This window comes from Miscanthus floridulus, chromosome 9 (genome assembly GCF_019320115.1).
Source record: "Miscanthus floridulus cultivar M001 chromosome 9, ASM1932011v1, whole genome shotgun sequence".
NCBI lineage: Eukaryota > Viridiplantae > Streptophyta > Magnoliopsida > Poales > Poaceae > Miscanthus > Miscanthus floridulus.
This window is the reverse complement of record NC_089588.1, coordinates 76,174,494-76,192,104: the sequence shown is the minus strand read 5'-3', so window position 1 is coordinate 76,192,104 and position 17,611 is coordinate 76,174,494. Positions and strand designations below refer to the sequence as shown.

The 17,611-nt window shown below is 44.3% G+C and overlaps 1 protein-coding gene across 1 annotated transcript; it reads right to left on the bottom strand.

The window, feature by feature from the left end:
* Positions 1–444: 444 nt before the first annotated feature.
* On the bottom strand, positions 445–7,064 carry LOC136483813 (RNA polymerase II C-terminal domain phosphatase-like 3). The gene is made up of 11 exons (XM_066480981.1): positions 6,117–7,064; positions 5,879–6,023; positions 5,753–5,808; positions 5,603–5,663; positions 4,246–5,514; positions 3,390–3,959; positions 3,160–3,306; positions 2,807–3,075; positions 2,612–2,723; positions 2,230–2,534; positions 445–2,105 (listed from the first exon to the last, which is right to left on the bottom strand). Exons 1-11 carry the CDS (start codon positions 6,767–6,769, stop codon positions 2,045–2,047), a joined length of 3,648 nt encoding a protein of 1,215 aa, XP_066337078.1. The 5' UTR covers positions 6,770–7,064; the 3' UTR covers positions 445–2,044.
* Positions 7,065–17,611: the final 10,547 nt, after the last annotated feature.

Genomic DNA, 17,611 nt, shown 5'->3' with positions numbered 1-17,611 from the left:
CACACACTCTCTCTCACCTGTAAGGCAGTCTCCTTCATCTATAAAAGGGGATGTGCCCTCTCACAATGGGGACAGACAACAACAAACAGACGATAGACGAATCATTTCGACTCATTCTCTGCTAGCTTTAAACATTCTAAAGCTACACAGAGCATGCGTTTCAATACTTAACGCACGTAGGAGCTCCCGTCACTCTCGGCCCTTCGGTCCAAAGTCCAACCTGACCTCTAACACCCCTCATCTTACTCCCACTCGTTTGTAACCCCATAACAAACTTCGAGCACCTGAGCTCAGGAATAAAGTCACCGACTGACTCAAACTAGACGTAGGGCACATTTCCTGAACCAGTATAAAACCTGTGTCATTGAGTACTAGGCCACATCCGATCACAACGTACGACAAAACGACAAATATTTACTTGTTTATCACTTTTCGCACCGACAAAAAACTACTAAAGAGTGAAAAGATATAGATAATGATTTTTTACAAATGACCCTCCAAATGATGATTTAGAGAGAAAGAAGAATCTTGGATATGCTTTTAATATTACTACTTGGCATTTGGATGGATCATGCATTGTTTCATGTTCATTTTATGCTAATATTTTCTTGTGAATACTTGTTTACTAATATGTGAAACAATAAGTTTTAACATTTTTTAAGGAAAGTATCACCGTATGACTTGTTCTATAAAATGGTAAGTCTATTAATATATAGTCCCGTCAAGCAGTAACATGTTCTAAAAAAATGGTTATCAAGTATATCTGACTATAAGTGTATCTGACTAGTAAATAGTGATGCAAAAATGGTGATCCTAGATTCAATGTGGGGGTTTTTCTGGAAAATAGCATTCTTATTTTACTTACAACAGAAAAATGTCCATGTCGTTCAAAAGATCATAAAGTATACTTTTTTTCTTACGTATGAAGTTGAAAGTTGCAAAAAAAAGTTTTAGCACGGATAATCGTTCTCCAAATCCAATTGAAAGTTGAAACAACCAAAATGGCTAAAACATACTTGTCAGTAAGGCCGCAAACCAAAGCTTGTTTGGAAAAAAAAAACCGTCAGCAAATATCAACCCAAAAGAATCAATTCTCGCAGATACGGTTAAATCATAACGGTTTTTGGCCTTTTCGGTTAGAAGACGAGTCGGTTTTCATGACGTGGCCCTAGATTCGCTGACACTCACCATGTCTCGCGTTTCCCTTTCGGAATAACAACCTTCCACATAGCAACCAACCCATCACAACCTCTGCGTTCTTCTCTGACGCCATTAATTCTTCAACCCATTTACCTGAACCAACTGGTTCTTCTCTGACGCCATGAATTCTTCAACCCCATCAACTGAACCAACTGAACAAAAGGTTCTTTTCGGCCTTCAGTTTCGAAAAAAAGAGTACGTTTAGGAGAGCAGCAGGCGCGGCCCCAGGTATCCCTGTCCACGTGCCTTTGCAGCGTTCGACGGCACAGACGGAACCAGTTTTACACCCAAGCTAACACACATACAAATACTGACGTAGCAAACCCATCCTATAAATGCCCCGTCCCAGGATTCATGCCGCCGTTGTCAGTTCAGGTCACACTTTCGATGGGCGACAAGCGGCAGCTACCAAAACGGGCAAAAACCCCCAAATCCCTTTGGCCTGAAGCAACATTTCTGAACCTAGGACTATTACCAAAACTGCACCACTTTTACTGCTACAAGTTACAAAGGATGATGAGGCGGTGAGCATCAGCTCATCTTCACCTTTTCGCGCATCTTTGCTGGCTCTTTCTAAAAGACATCTTGACCAAATACTCACCTCGGTAATGACATCCACCACAGACCCAGTCCCCTTTTCCAGGCTTTCATAAAGCGTTTTCTTCGTTACCGTTTCTTTTAAGGCCTGGAATTCTTTTGGTGGTGGTTTTCCTTCTTACTATGGTCCTGTTTTAGATATGTTGTTATGGTTTTTTTAATCACGTTAGGTTACCATGAACATATCCCATCCCGAGAAGAAATCTTCCCTGGAGCCTATATGATGAATTGGGGCTCAGGACGGGTGTTATTTGACGGCAAAGTCATGTTCGTTGGCGCGCCGGTACAACAGAGCTGAAGCTTCTACCCTGTTTATGGCAAACATGATACAGAATTTCAATCAAGTGATGGGTTATCTCGACAAGTTAGAAAAAAAGGTCATAAAATAGAAAAGAAAATACTCATGTAAATAGAAGTAGCAATATTCCTCACCATCCTGGATGCACCACGAATTTGCCTTTGGATAATGCCCAATTCACCTTGTCTGTCCCAGGGGAGTTGGCAACAACATGAGTGACCCGGTCATCAACCAGGTTTGTGCAGACCGCACCAAACTGCTCCGCAGTCTGCCACAGAGGATGCAAGTGGGGGCTGGCGTCTCCAACTGGGAAAACCCGGCTAAAGATAATACGACAACCAGCAAGGATCCTTCGCTGCTCAGATGCTAGTATGCTCCGCACATCAGCCTCATTGAGGTTAGGATGTGAAAAGAAATTGTGGTGGATTCTCTCAATGACCTATTTCCAGAATGAGAACCACGTGAGTATAATCAAAGTTCACATGTTGGTACATATGTTGAAAAAAAGTACCATACCGCAAGTGACGAAGCAAGGGTACCATCCTCAGGCCTCTCGTCTCTGTCAATCTCTAGAAGTGATGGTCCAGGAAGGCCAAATTGACGTCTGCTGCAGGGGAAATAGGTGTATCTGCAGAAAATCACATGGAAAGGGGATTAGGCAGATGCATTTGACAACAGTTCATTAGGAAGAACGAAAGCATTGATGCATACCTCTCTACAACTATCAAATTGTGCCTGTTATGAGGCCAGACTCTTACAGAATCATCTATGATCACGACTGCAGATTCCATACCCAGTACCCCATCCAGATCTTTACTTTTCGGCACTCGCTCATCACTGTCAAAGGGATCACCATCATCACCTCTTGATATGACTCGTCCAGCAAACAAGGTCCCAGTTGGATCAAGAACCTTGGCCATCTCGGTAGCATACAGTTTGTTTCCCATAGTGTATAAATGCAACTCGAATAGGTTACTAGCCTGCACAAATCATCACAGGTAAAAAATTAACAGCAGAGCAAAAACACTTAATTCTGCACACAAAAAAATGCGAACACAGCAAACCTTCTCAAGAAAGTTCCATATTCCTGGCCTCAGCTTCGTCCACATATTCATATGATGAAAACGGTAGAGATGACGTTCTGGCAAAGTCCTGTCTTGCTCCTCTTTCTTCCGTAACATCTCTTCATGAATGGGTTCCACTTCTATAAACTGAAAAGGTATGGGCCGCATGAACAGAAAAATAATTAAGCAACTTTAAACTCATAACCTCATATGCCAAAATATCAATATACCTTTGCAGAGTTAAGAAGGGTGTGATCCAAATCAAGCACCAAGCTTAGCTTTCGCGCTGAGAACATTTTGTGCTGTTCTGTTATTCGTCTTGCCCTTTCCTTCTGTATCAGAGCTTTTTGCTTATCATCATATCCATCAAGGAGATGATCAAGATTACCCCATGGGCTAACAGGCTGCGTAGCTTCAAGTGCTGTTGCAGAAGCATCATTTGTTGTTGCATCAGCATTTTGTCCATTCTGTTCAACTGCTAGTCTTGGGTCCACCTTATTTATGCTGCCCAAAGCTTGTTGTGTAGGAGCCATAATAGCTGTAGCAGCTAGCTGTGAATTAGAGACAGGATCAACATGTTTTGTGCTGCCAAATGGCCTTGCAATGCTAGATGGCAAAGCTGGTTGAGAAGGCATTGAACTAGTCTGGTCCTTGGTGCCCTGAGAGTCTGGCTGGGTAATTCCATTAATTTTCACTTGCTCCAAGCCCAATGCGTCAGATTTCTGTGCTATGTTACTGTGTAGGATGCGCCGTGGATCACGGGGCTTCATGCGAACGATTCCACCATCATTTTGTGAGTCCTACAGAAATAGCAAAAGTTAGTAATACTCTAAAAAGAGCTGGCATTAAATGTAAAGATAGCACACATAATTATTGACTAACACACCTAATTATTGACTAACACAACATACGAGCCAACATGGGATCACAAGAGACAACCCCAGGTTCTAATCATTTAACCACTTAATAAGCACATTAAAACTACAGAATATAATGATCCAAAGGAAATAGCTATCAAGCAAATAAATGATGTATACAAGTAGTCAAGTATCAACAGAAGACGCTTAAGAGTACAAAGAGCTTTACCAAAGGAGGTGTCTGCACTGGGACCTGTGGCCTAACAGAGGGGACTTGTGCAGCTTCTGTAGTCTTCGGAGCATTGCCAGGTGTGAAAACCGTGCCTGCAATTCCATTGTTGGTCATCCCACTAGACATGCCACCCTGAGTTTCTGATGCTAACTTCTTTTGATGTTCCATTTGGATCAAATGCATCAGCAATGTTGGGTTCACAGCAATGTCCTTTAACAACATAGAAGGCAACAGGCCAGCAGGACCTGCACTGGGATGTGGAGCAGTAGTTTGAGGGGGTTGCAGAGTTTTCATATTGATACCGCTACTATTTGTAGGAGCCCTAATGTTTATAAGCTGATTGGGATTCCCTGTAGGCTGCATTTCTCTAGGATTCGCAGTTCCACCCCTAAATCTTTTTAACACATTTTCATCTACCTGAGGATCATCAACTGCTTTGTGTTTACGGTTACCAACTGACGCTCCACCCAGGTTCCCATCCTTCAGTTCTGAAAAATTTGCACGCCGATTCACGTCTGTAGCACCAGCAGAATCACGGTTCAAAAACCTGAGCCTCGGATCTCTACTTTTAGATGCTGCCTTAGTTGCATGATTTGGACCTGCAGCTGACTGCTCAATTTGTTTAGCAAAACCAGGTGGACCAGATGCATAACTAATACCACTGCTGCTGACTGTGCTAGGTTGAGAAGCAGGCATCTGGCTTGTACTTGGTAATGCAATACTCTTTGGAACAGGGAAGCTGGAAACCTCACTAAATATGTCACCACCTTTATCTGCAGATTTACCCTCATCACCAGATGGAGTTGGACTTGGTAGATCATCACTTGGAAATACAGATTTCTGTCCATACTTCTGCTGATATGAGGAGACAGCCTTTAGAGGATCATTTAAGGATGGATATAACGAATTCTTTGCAGGCTCAACTCTTTCTGGGAAAGATAACTTCTCAGGTGCCATTGGAAATGCTCCAAAACCAATAGGCTTTGGCACAGGAAAAGGCGGTGCATTATCCCTGGTTGGTGATGGTAAGCTGTTCTCATCATAATCTGCATGAAGATCCAACAAGGGACTAATCCTTTTGGCAGGTACTTCCAACCTCGGCAAGCTACTAAATGGATTTGCTGCACCTGATTCAAATGGCAGTCCTCCTGAGGATGAAACCTGCCCAGATGGAGCTGGAACATTTATCGCATTGGTGCCACTTGTACTTGGGTCACTGACATTGTCTTTTTCTCCAAAAACTAACTTCCTCACGCGGCTGTCCAACTGATACACAGGAACAGGACAGAAATTTGAGGTTGCGGCTTCAGCATTCAGCACATAAGCAACAAAACGGAATGGAGACATTACTAACCTCGTCACGCTGCTCAGGCGTCAGCATGTCTGAATATCTGTTCTTTATGTGGAACAACAACCTGCATCATTCAATGGTCATCATGTCAGTTACAAAAGTGGTGGTGGCAGTTTTCAACTGTTAATAATTAGCTGAAGATCAATTGCATACTTCAATAGTGTTGTCTTATTCTGCTCACTCCTTGGCAAGTTATACGAAATCGCCACCTGCAGTACGCAACAAGCATCAGCCCTACATCAAGGGAGGGTACCAACCAACATTTGGTGTAGGCCTTACAGTGGTGAGTGTGTCAATTCCAATAAACGCCTGCTGCATGAGGGGTTCAAGTATAGCCATCGGGCTCCCGTTCTCCAGTTCCTGGAACAGCGGCTTCAGGTTCTCGAAGCAGGTATGCAGTTGTCTACATGCACCCTCAAACGACCTGCACAACATTGCAGCAGTTACAACCGGTTTTCTCAGTCTTCGTCCGAAACGAAGCCTTTGTTCAGCAAAAACATGAAGCATCTGTCCATACTTCTCAGCTTCCTCAATGGAGACCATCTCGAGCTCCTCCAGTATACTGCCGACACGCTGATCAAGGTTCACCTCCTCTTCCTCAGCAGCTGAGGCGGGCACAGCACCGGCAACGTCGCCAGCCACCGACTCTGACTTCTCCGGCGCGTCAGCGTCCAAGTCGATGGTCTCAGGCTGGGCACGGGCAGGCGAGGCCGAGGCCTCCACGGCCTCCCCCTCCTCAATCTCGCCCTCCTCCTTCTCCCCATCGGAGGCAGCGTCCACGGCGTGCTCCACCTCGTCCTCGTCCGGGGCAGGCGGCGGCTGTAGTCCGAGCGGCTTGTTCCGCACGGCCTGCGACCACGCGAAGCTGTTGAAGGCGTGCCCAAAGTTCCGCGCCATATAACCCACGGCGGGCGGGGCCACCCAAGACCTAGATCTCGGCCCCGCCGGCGCCGCCGCGGCGGCACCGCCCAACGCCGACGACGAGTCCTTCCTGAAGTCGTCAGCTGAAATCTCCTCTATCGACCCCGACGAGTCCCCATCCGACCCCTCGCCCCCGCCGGGAGCAGTGACCAAATCTCCGCCCGCCGCAACCACCGCCGACCGCGACCGCTCCCGCGCCATCAAGCCGACCATCCTCTCCTCGTCCTTGGGCGTGACCGTCACGCGCATATGAGACCGACCGCTCCCTTCCTCCTCCTCCTCCTCCTCCCCTCCACCAACCACGCCAAAGCTAGCTCCGTCACAAACTCCAGCGCCGAGCTAGGTCTCGTCCGCGGCGCCCAAATCCGGCGACCCCGGTGCTCGATCCGCGGGGCGCGCAGGCGCCGGCCGGTACCCTGGCAGACGAATCGCGTCAATCGACGGGCGCAGCGCCGGAACCCGCTGGATCGGAGGCGCACGCGCTTGGGGGAAGCGGGGCGGAGCAGGACACGGAGACAGACAAGCACGCGAGATTTGGGGGGAAGAAAAGCGAAGAGGAAGCGGGGAAGCGGGGTGACGGGACGGATATGTAGAGCACGCCGGGTCGGATCCGGCCGTTGGGGTTTTGAGTTGGACGGTGCTCGATGCGGACACGTCTTGCCGGGGCTCTTCGCGTTGGGTAGGGTGCACACAAGGCTACACTACACATACGACATGGCGGCGCGGCTGTAGGCTGATGTCACGCTCCGGCTTGGATTCCCCTGCCAGTCCTGCGGCTGATTCTGCACTGCTTTCTGCTTTGCATTTACCGAGGCCTTGTTTGGATTCCAAGTTTTTTCACTCTCTTTTCATCATATCAAATTTTTAGACACATGTTAAATGTAGATAAAAAAATAATTAATTACATAGTTTGATTATAAATTACGAGACGAATCTTTTGAACCTAATTAGACCATGATTGAACAATAATTATCAAATACAAACGAAAATACTACAGTGTAAAATACTGATTCTCAACCATCATCTAAACAAGCCCCTATATCCATTTTCGTCAGGCAGCAACAGCTCGCCTGTTCGCGCCGGGGGTATAAATCATAATTTAAGTTAATGAATAATATTTTTTTATATTAAATTAGCTAATTGTATTTTTAATCGTGGCTTATAAGTCAAACAGGTCGATGCTTCACCATCGTTGGCTTCGGCAAAAACTTGGAAACCACGTACTCGTACGTAGGCACGAAAAACTGGAGCTGCTAACCTACCCAACACTAGCCAGTCCTTCTCCCTGCATTTGTCAGCTAAAGCAATGGTGACAGCAAGCACATGGGCTCTTAGGAATAGAAATAGACGTATGGAAATCCGAATCTGTATCCGTAAAACATGTAACATGGATATCCGTATTCGTCCGTGTCTAATATGATGCTAAATGGGTGTATCTGATTTTATTTTTCATTATTTTTCTCTATCTGATTCCAGATCCGTATGCAACAAAAATATGGAATATTCGACATTTATCCGTATATGTTAAGAACGAGGCACAATAAATCTAGGGGGAATTCCTTGTGTGCCATTAAAAAAGATCTCGATGCTCTGTGTGTCTCTGGAAAAGTTCAGCGGTCTTCAGCGCCACTGCTCTAATTTTTTTGTGCCCTCCATGCCACTGCCGTCAGTCTGGGCTCTAATGTCGTCAAACTGCAGGTGTGAAAGTCGAAAATACCCTTAAGTCTAAATATGTCATTAATTTTTTTTAGCATCTTAACGACTTCAAATAAAAAAACTCAAAACTAGAAAGTTGTAGATCTCGTCGAGATCTATAATTTTCATATAAAAATTGTCTTTATTTAATTTTGCAAAAAAAAAGATATGATTTTTCTAAGATATATTAATCATATCAAATCATATTTTTTCTAACATATGGAACAGCCGTCACTGTAGCAGTACTGTAACACGGAGCCGGAGAAGCTCGAAATCATGGCTTCACCGAATCCGGCTCTCTCCAGTTCATTTTCTGCCTCGATTTCCGAAACGGCTCTCTCCAGTTCATTTTCTGTTCAGAAAGACTATTTACTGCAAGGGTGGAGACAAGGGCAACATTACTTATTACTCCAGGAACCTACTCCACAGGATGGCACCTGATGCTCGGCCCTTCAGCGTGTTTGACTTTATTTGGTCCGAGATCAGGAGTGTCGCAGAGAGGCCCCTCAAGGGATGTGGTTTTGCTCCTTATATCATGCATATGATCGAGCAGGTGACAGGGCACACATTCGAGTATGATAAGATTAACAAGGTCCTGAAGATTGTTGCAGATCTACCTGAGACAGGGTTACCTCCAACAGGACCAGGAGGAGCAGTAGCAGCACTAGAGGCAAATGCACCTGGGAGTGGTGCACCAGCAGGAGCTTCACCTTCACCACGTGCTCCTTCACGTTCTACTTCACGCCGTGGCAGTCCTCCCTCGCCTATCCGCAGGCTTTTTAGCTCCATATTTGGGATGTGCCGAGACATCCAGACCAGGCAGCAGAAGGAGAGGGAGGCTAGGAGGAAGCATACTCGGACTTTGAAGCAAATTGCTTCTAGGCTTGAGCTTGAGCCTCCTAGGTCTCCACTATCAGATGAGGCAGCTAGTGAACAGGAGACTGAGGAGCAGCAGCAGGCTAGATATGATAGAGAGTATGTTGAGTTCATACAGCGACAGCAGTAGCAGCAGGCACCTGAGCACCCTGACACTCTACCACTTCAGGCTCATGTGCCTACTCACTCTCAGCCACGTCCCAGCACTGCAGACGACTATGCTACAGATTGGTGGAGTGACCTGACAGGTGGTGGCGGCTACTACGGCTCTGGTGGCTATGACCCATCTGGTGCACGTGGTTCTCGTCCAGCTGGTGTTACCCGCTCTGATGACGAAGATGATGGGAGAGACGAAGATGATGATGATGAGTGTGCCAGAGATTAGTGACAGCTTGTAGCCCCTTTGTCCTTAGTATGTCATTGTTGGACCTTTGTGGTGATAGATGACAAAGGGGGAGAGAGACTGATTAAAGCTTCAGGATAGTTTCATTTGCTTATCTTTATACCTGAAGATATGTACTGCAGGCTGTAGTTTCTTGTTTTTGAACTTCATTGATGTATCTTGGATTTGAGATAGACATGTATCATGTGAGAGATGAGACTTATGCTTTATCTATGTATCTCGTGAGACATGATCTTAATATATATATTTCAGTGGCTTATGGACTTGAGAAAATTTGTAATGAGTGCTATGTGTGAATTACATGAGTTATATTTATTGTCATAAGGACTATGCATGCTAGAATGAAAATATTTGATGTGATGTATTTCTATTTATTCTTGTGTCATATATCTTGTCATATGCATCACGGTTTCACTTTGTCACACACACATGCACCCCACGGATGCAATGATTTAGGGGGAGTCTCCTATATGTTTTAGTATGTGCAATTGATATTTGAGATCATTTTGTGAATTCTAATCATAAGCACATATTAAGGGGGAGCCTCTCATAAATCATTGAACCCAAAAGTTTAAATGTTTATATCCTTATGTAAGCTTTAATCAAGTTGTCATCAATCACTAAAAAGGGGGAGATTGAAAGTGCATCTAGCCCTTTAGTGGGTTTTGGATGATTGAATGACAACGTGATTAAAGGACTAACCCGTTTGCTAAGTGTGGACAGGTAATAGGTTATCTCACAGGTACTTAATGAAAGCCAAAATGATGTGTTGTTGTATAAACAATCTAGTTCAAGCACAAGACAACAATGCAAATGGAATTCATGTGAAGGCTTATTTATTGTGGGATTTCCATGTACTATGTGAAAGCAAGCTCATGATTATTAGTTAATGAGACATGAGGGATTGCATATGGAATGGTCTCATATTTGAAGCTTGCTAAATTAAAATAAAAAAGATAACAATACATATGAATGGATGATTCAACACAAGATGTGACTTGATGGCTTGAGATGGTGAAGATAGCAAGGAAAGGCTTCGAGGTACTAAACAAGGGTGAAGGGCAAGCGACAGCTTGACGGCCAAAGAACCTAGCTAGGGTGAAGAAGAAAGTACTTGCATTTAGTTGAGGTACTAATCAAGCTAAGATGGTCATATTGATGTGAAGGATCAAATCTATAATGGAGTGTTTGATGGAAGTGACTTGATACATTTGGGATTATTCAAATTTGATGAATGGAATCAAGTCACATGCTCAAGATGGATATGCTCAAGTGAAAAGATCAACATCAACATATTTGCACCCTTACTTATGAAGATTGGAAGGGACGGCATCAACTCAAAAGAGATCAACTCAAGTGGTATAAATTTATGTTTCCTTTGATCTTGAGTTTAATAGGTATGTCATACTATTAAGAGGGATGCATCATGTTGATAGATAATTATTCATAAGTGCTTAAGCCAACCCATGTGAGTTTTAAGTATTTGAGAGACAAAAGAGCTAACTAATTTCTTGCTGGTCTGGCAATACCGGACGTGTCCAGTATTTGTCCAGCAGCTGTAAAACTGTTGTTCTCGGGTTGGTTCGTCGGGAGTTCCGACGTAAGTCAGAAGTTCCGACGGTCGGGAGTTCCGACGTCTCGCACTCTAATTGACTTGGAGGGTTCACTTTCCTGGTCATACCGGACGTGTCCGGTATGCATGACCAGAAGCCAACGGCTAGTTTCCAAAAGCCTGGAGGGTCGGGAGTTCTGACACCTCACTAACTTTAACTCAGTTACATGTTTTTCAAATTTGCTGAGGCTTGGGAGTTCCGACGTGAGTCGGGAGTTCGGCGGTCGGAAGTCCCGACATTCATCGGGAGTTCCGACGCCTCACAACTTCACTATAACTTAGTTACCGTTGGCGCAGTGTAAGTCATACCGGACGTGTCCGGTATGGCAACGGCTATAAAATGGCTAGTTTTTCAAGGAGGCTATAAATACCCCCAAGCCTCCACCTTTGGAGGCTACTGATTCTGCTGACATACACACACGTTTTTTGAGCCTTGCCAACTCTCCTAAACCCTCTCTTAGTGAGTGTGTGATACAAATTGCAAAATCCATTTGTGGGTTAAGAAGAGAATTTGAAAAAGAGAGCAAGCCACCACTTGAGCACTTGTGCATATTGTCAATCTTGTGATTCACATTTGTTACTCTTGGACTCTTCGATCCTAGATGGTTAGGCGTCGCCGGAGAGCAACCGAGAGATTGTGGTGTGCTACGGAAAGTTGTAACGGTCGATTCCGCCGCCTTGGAATCATTTAGTGGAAGAAGGAAAAGGAGTTGGAAAAGACTCCGGCTAGAGTGACCTTTGTGGTACCCTCTAGGGCTGACCTTCTCTAGGTTGCCCGCAGCCCCCTCAATGGAGAGTAGGACTCGAACGAGTCCGAACTTCGGTAAAACAAATATCATGTCTCAATTCACATTTCATTTGATATTTGTGTTGCTCCAACTCTTGTGTAGGTTCTCTGTGTATATTGATATCTCTAGTAGGTACCTGCAGTTTGGTTTGAAGATAGAAATCGAAAGGAGCAAGTTCGGGGCTGTTCTGTAGAAACCGTGCATACCGAACACGTCTGGTATTAGAGCTCTGTGCTGGAAATATTTATTCGCTATTCTAACTTTGTGTTGCAGGGTTATAGCTTCTAGATATATTTTTCATACCTTGTATACTCTGTGGCTAACTTATGAGGGGTGGTATTACTCTTCTTTGGAGTTTCCATTTTGGAAACTCTCTTTACTAATCATTTCCGCAATTAAAGGTGTTAAATTTCAGAAACACCTATTCACCCCCCCTCTCGGTGGCATCCTAGGTCCTTTCAATTGGTATCAGAGTGAGGTTCTCACCTAAAGCTTCACCGCCGTGAGAAAAGGATGTCGACGTCTATCGAGTTGGAGCCGGTGCTTCTCCAAAATGATGGTTCAAACTTTCTAACTTGGTCAATACATGTACTAAATGCTTTTAGAGATATTAGTCCTTTTGTTGAGCATATTGTGAATGCAAGCATACATCTTCCTATAGTTGATTGGAGCAACTACAAAAATGTGTCAAAAGAGGAAGAGATATGCGTGCAACTCAATGCTCAAGCTATTAATATTATTTTGAGTACATTGAGTGTAGAGGTTCAAGATGAGGCAATCTTCAATGGACAACCACCTCCGAAGAGTGCTCATCTCATTTGGACTAGACTTTTTGATTTATATGGAAAATCCAAATGTGATGATGCACTTGAGGTCGAGTCAATGAAAAGTATGTCCATTGTGTCATCATACAGCGAAGAAGCCTCACAAGACCTAAAGAGCGCCGAGCTGGAGCAAGCAGCGCATGACCTGCTGTCTGCCTGCACATACCGGACATGTCCGGTATGCCTACCGGACGTGTCCGGTATGGCCGTGGCAGCAGACCAGCAAGTAGCTGTTTGCAACGATGCTCAAGCCCAGAGGCAACCAAGTGATGAGTCAACCTCAGTATCTCATGATACTCATCACTTGTGTCTCATGGCCAAGAAAAGCAAGAAAAAGAATAACAAGAAAGATCAAGAAAAGGAGAAAGCACAAGTAGATGATCAAGATGAGAGTAATGTTGAAGTTGAAGACAACTACAACCTTGATCATCTCAACCGCAAAGACAAGTTCATCATCATGAAGATAGTTGAAAAGAATGATGAGCTTGAAGAAGAGATTGAGAAGCAAGAGCAATCACTTCAAAAGCAAGAATTGTTTCTCATCTCCAAGATGGAAGAACTAAAGGCTCTAAGTGAAAGGTATGAAAAATTGTCAATTGAGCATGCTTTAGTTACTAAATCCTCTTCTAGTATTTCACAACTAGAGAAGGAAAACTTGGAGCTCAAGGCAAGGCTAGATGAACTATCAAACAAGTATAATGTGCTACAAGCAAACTATGTTCATCCAAAGTGGTCTCATGATAAAGTAGTAGAATCAAGCTTCATGCTTGAGGTAGCTCATGAGGTTGTGATCACATCGGTATTACTATCAGACGTGTCCGGTATGACTAGGAACAGAAATCGAGTGTTTCTGTTCTGTGTATTCTGGACGTGTCTGGTATACCTACCGGACGTATCCGGTATTGCAGCAACCATAACACAATTTGAATTACAACTGAGTCTTTATTCCGTATTTTTTTCATATATCCTTAACTTACTCAGAAGCTTGTGTTTTATCAAAACTAAGTGGATTGTGAGCATCTCTTGAACTCATTTTCAAATATGGCAAATTATTTGGTTGTGGTTCAAAATAGAAAATTGACTCCCAAATTCTTAATAGAATAATGTGCTTGTTGAAAGTCATTCAAATTACATGAGGCACTTATTTAGGGGGAGCTAAATTTCTATTTTGCACCATTGTGGACTAACAAATTTATCTAGCATTCTTTGTAGTTCTTTGGATGAAAATGTATCTAGCATGATTATTTGGCAATTAAGGTCAACATAAAGATCATCATGTTGTTTATCTTCTTAGTGGTATACTTGTGGGCTCAAGGCAAAGGTATATGTTTACATACATACATTGTAAGTGCATCTAAGGTCCTTTATATGTTAGAATGTGCATTTGTGTGACATAGGAGAGATGTTTTTCAAAACCCTTAACTAGCATGTGTAGGTGGTGTGAATTTGAAAAATAATTTGAATCTTGGTCTTTGTGACCTAGCCTTGTCATGTGATGATTATAGCTCTCCTTGATTGTTTGATTGGCTAATCACACATGACATGGCTTTCTTAAGTCCACAATCTACTTTGTCTCACCCTTTCTCTCTCAAGTAAGTGAAATCTTGTTTATGCCAAATATTTGGATAAGAGAAAATCATTTCATGGCATTGGATAAAGAAAGTGATGATACTCGGTTTGGATCAAGATTATATACCTTTTTGGACTGAGAAATAACAGAAAAGGGGATTGGAAAAGAGAAAACACATTTTGGAATAATTTGGGCTAGCTCGCGTATACCGGATGTGTCCGGTATGAGCGAGACTATATAACCGAGCGTACCCCTTCGGCCCAGACAGACTTGTTCTTCCAAAACCAACCAGCTGACGCCCTTCTTCCTCACCTAGGGCGACCAAGGACTTCACTAAGAAAAAGGAGAGAAGGAGATCGCATTGGAGAAGGCTTGCATCAAGATTGAAGGCCCGGGGACTTGAATTTCTCATCGCCTTCTCATCTCTCCTCTCAAGGTACCCTAATCACGGACCTCGTCCGATCTACATGGTCAATGCATGATTTTGAAATTCCTTCGGTAAATATGCTGCATTGGTGATATAGAAGCAATGCCCAAAGTTTGGAATTGATCCGTGATGGTTTGAATCAAGGAACCCTAGTTAGGGTTGCTGGTCGCCCATACCGGACGTGTTCGGTATGGCCCAGCAGAGCAGGCTCTCTGCTCTCCTTTGATTCAATCCTATCCTAGAATTGTTTGTTAGGCTTAGCTTCTTTTGTATCTACGTTTTGCAAACTTTTTGACAGTTGTATGTCAAGATGATTGTAAAACCATAGATAAAAGATTCTATGTCTAATCGCAATTCGAGAATAAGTTATGGGCATGTATCTAAAATTCTATGAAAATCTTTGGATATAGGACAGCAGCCATGAGTGGACGACAGGAGCCAAGGTCCAAGCATAGGCATGATCCAGCACTTGAGAAGTACAAGAAGGCGAGACAGGAGATGCATCCTGGATTCAAGCCAACCAGCAGGAGGTCTACCAGGGCTGCCTCTAGTGCAACAGCTCAGTATGCAGAGGGATCAAGGAGCTCTTCTTCTGACACTGACACTGATGAGTTCAGAGTGGAGTCTAGAGAAGAAAGAAAGAGGAAGAGCACTGACAGAGGATCAGATGGTGATAGCTCAGATGAGGAGCAGGAGATTGAGGAGGAGGAGCCAGTTCCTCCAGTTCAGCACCAGCCTAGTCAGGGGATGCATTATGGTCTCCTTGAGACACGTCTACCAAATGTGCCCTCCTATGTTCCCAGAGTTGACTACAGGGGAAAGGATATGACCAGGAGAGCTAGAGATGAGCAAAGGGTTGATCCGAGGGGCTTACCTAAGGTTCAATACGATCACCGCTTCCAGATAGCCTTTCACCTGGACTTCTACTCCAGTGTAATTCTCACCAGGAACCTAGTGATTGCCAGGTCTTAGTGGATTGACTGGCAATATATTAGAGAGTTGCAGAAGGCCTCAGTTGATCATGCCATTGCCATCTGCCAGAGCACAGGAGTTTATGAGATCATGGAGTTCCAGCATGACTGGAACACAGAGGTAGTGGCTCAGTTCTATGCTATTCTGTTCGTTGAGGAGGATGAGAGGCGGATGCACTGGATGCTTGAGGGCCAGTGGTATAGTGTTGACTATGATGTTTTTGCCGCCCAGCTTGGCTTCTCAGAGGATGATCTCTAGAGGGACGGGATCCACACCGAGCAGGTGTTACCTCCTGAGCAGCTCGCATATATGTATCCTCCTGGTGGTGAGAGAGGAGCTGTGGGGAAGGTTCTAGGTCTTCACCCTACCTACAAATACCTAGACATGATGTTCAGGAAGACTATTGACTACAAGGGTGGAGACAAGGGCAACATTGCTAATTACTCTAGGAACCTACTCCACAGGATGGCACCTGATGCTCGGCCCTTCAGCTAGTTTGACTTTATTTGGTCTAAGATCAGGAGTGTCGGAGAGAGGCCCCTCAAGGGATGTGGTTTTGCTCCTTATATCATGCATATGATCGAGCAGGTGACAGGGCACATATTCGAGTATGATAAGATTCACAAGGCCCTGAAGATTGTTGTAGATCTACCTGAGACAGGGTTACCTCCAGCAGGACCAGGAGGAGCAGCAGCAGCACCAGAGGCAGATGCACCTGGGAGTGGTGCACCAGTAGGAGCTTCACCTTCACCACGTGCTCCTTCACGTTCTACTTCACACTGTGGCAGTCCTCCCTCGCCTATCCGCAGGCTTTTCAGCTCCATATTTGGGATGTGCCGAGACATCCAGACCAGGCAGCAGAAGGAGAGGGAGGCTAGGAGGAAGGATACTCGGACTTTGAAGCAAATTGCTTCTAGGCTTGAGCTTGAGCCTCCTAGGTCTCCACTATTAGATGAGGCAGCTAGTGAGCAGGAGACTGAGGAGTAGCAATAGGCCAGATATGACAGAGAGTATGTTGAGTTCATACAGCGACAGCAGCAGCAGCAGGCACTTGAGCACCCTGACACTCTACCACTTTAGGCTCATGTGCCTACTCACTCTCAGCCACGTCCCAGCACTGCAGACGACTATGCTACAGATTGGTGGAGTGACCTGACAGGTGGTGGCGGCTACTACGGCTCTGGTGGCTATGACCCTTCTGGTGCAGGTAGTTCTCGTCCAGCTGGTGTTACCCGCTCTGATGACGAAGATGCTGGGAGAGACAAAGATGAAGATGATGAGTGATGCCAGAGATTAGTGACAGCTTGTAGCCCCTTTGTCCTTAGTATGTCATTGTTGGACTTTTGTGGTGATAGATGACAAAGGGGGAGAGAGACTGATTAAAGCTTCAGGATAGTTTCATTTGCTTATCTTTATACCTAAAGATATGTACTGCAGGCTGTAGTTTCTTGTTTTTGAACTTCATTGATGTATCTTGGATTTGAGATAGACATGTATCATGTGAGAGATGAGACTTATGCTTTATCTATATATCTCGTGAGACATGATCTTAATATATATATTTCAGTGGCTTATGGACTTGAGAAAATTTGTAATGAGTGCTATGTATGAATTACATGAGTTATATTTATTGTCATAAGGACTATGCATGCTAGAATGAAAATATTTGATGTGATGCCTTTCTATTTATTCTTGTGTGATATATCTTGTCATATGCATCACGGTTTCACTTTGTCACACACACATGCACCCCACGGATGCAATGATTTAGGGGGAGTCTCCTATATGTTTTAGTATGTGTAATTGACATTTGAGGTCATTTTGTGAATTCTAATCATAAGCACATATTAAGGGGGAGCCTCTCATAAATCATTGAACCCAAAAGTTTAAATGTTTATATCCTTGTGTAAGCTTTAATCAAGTT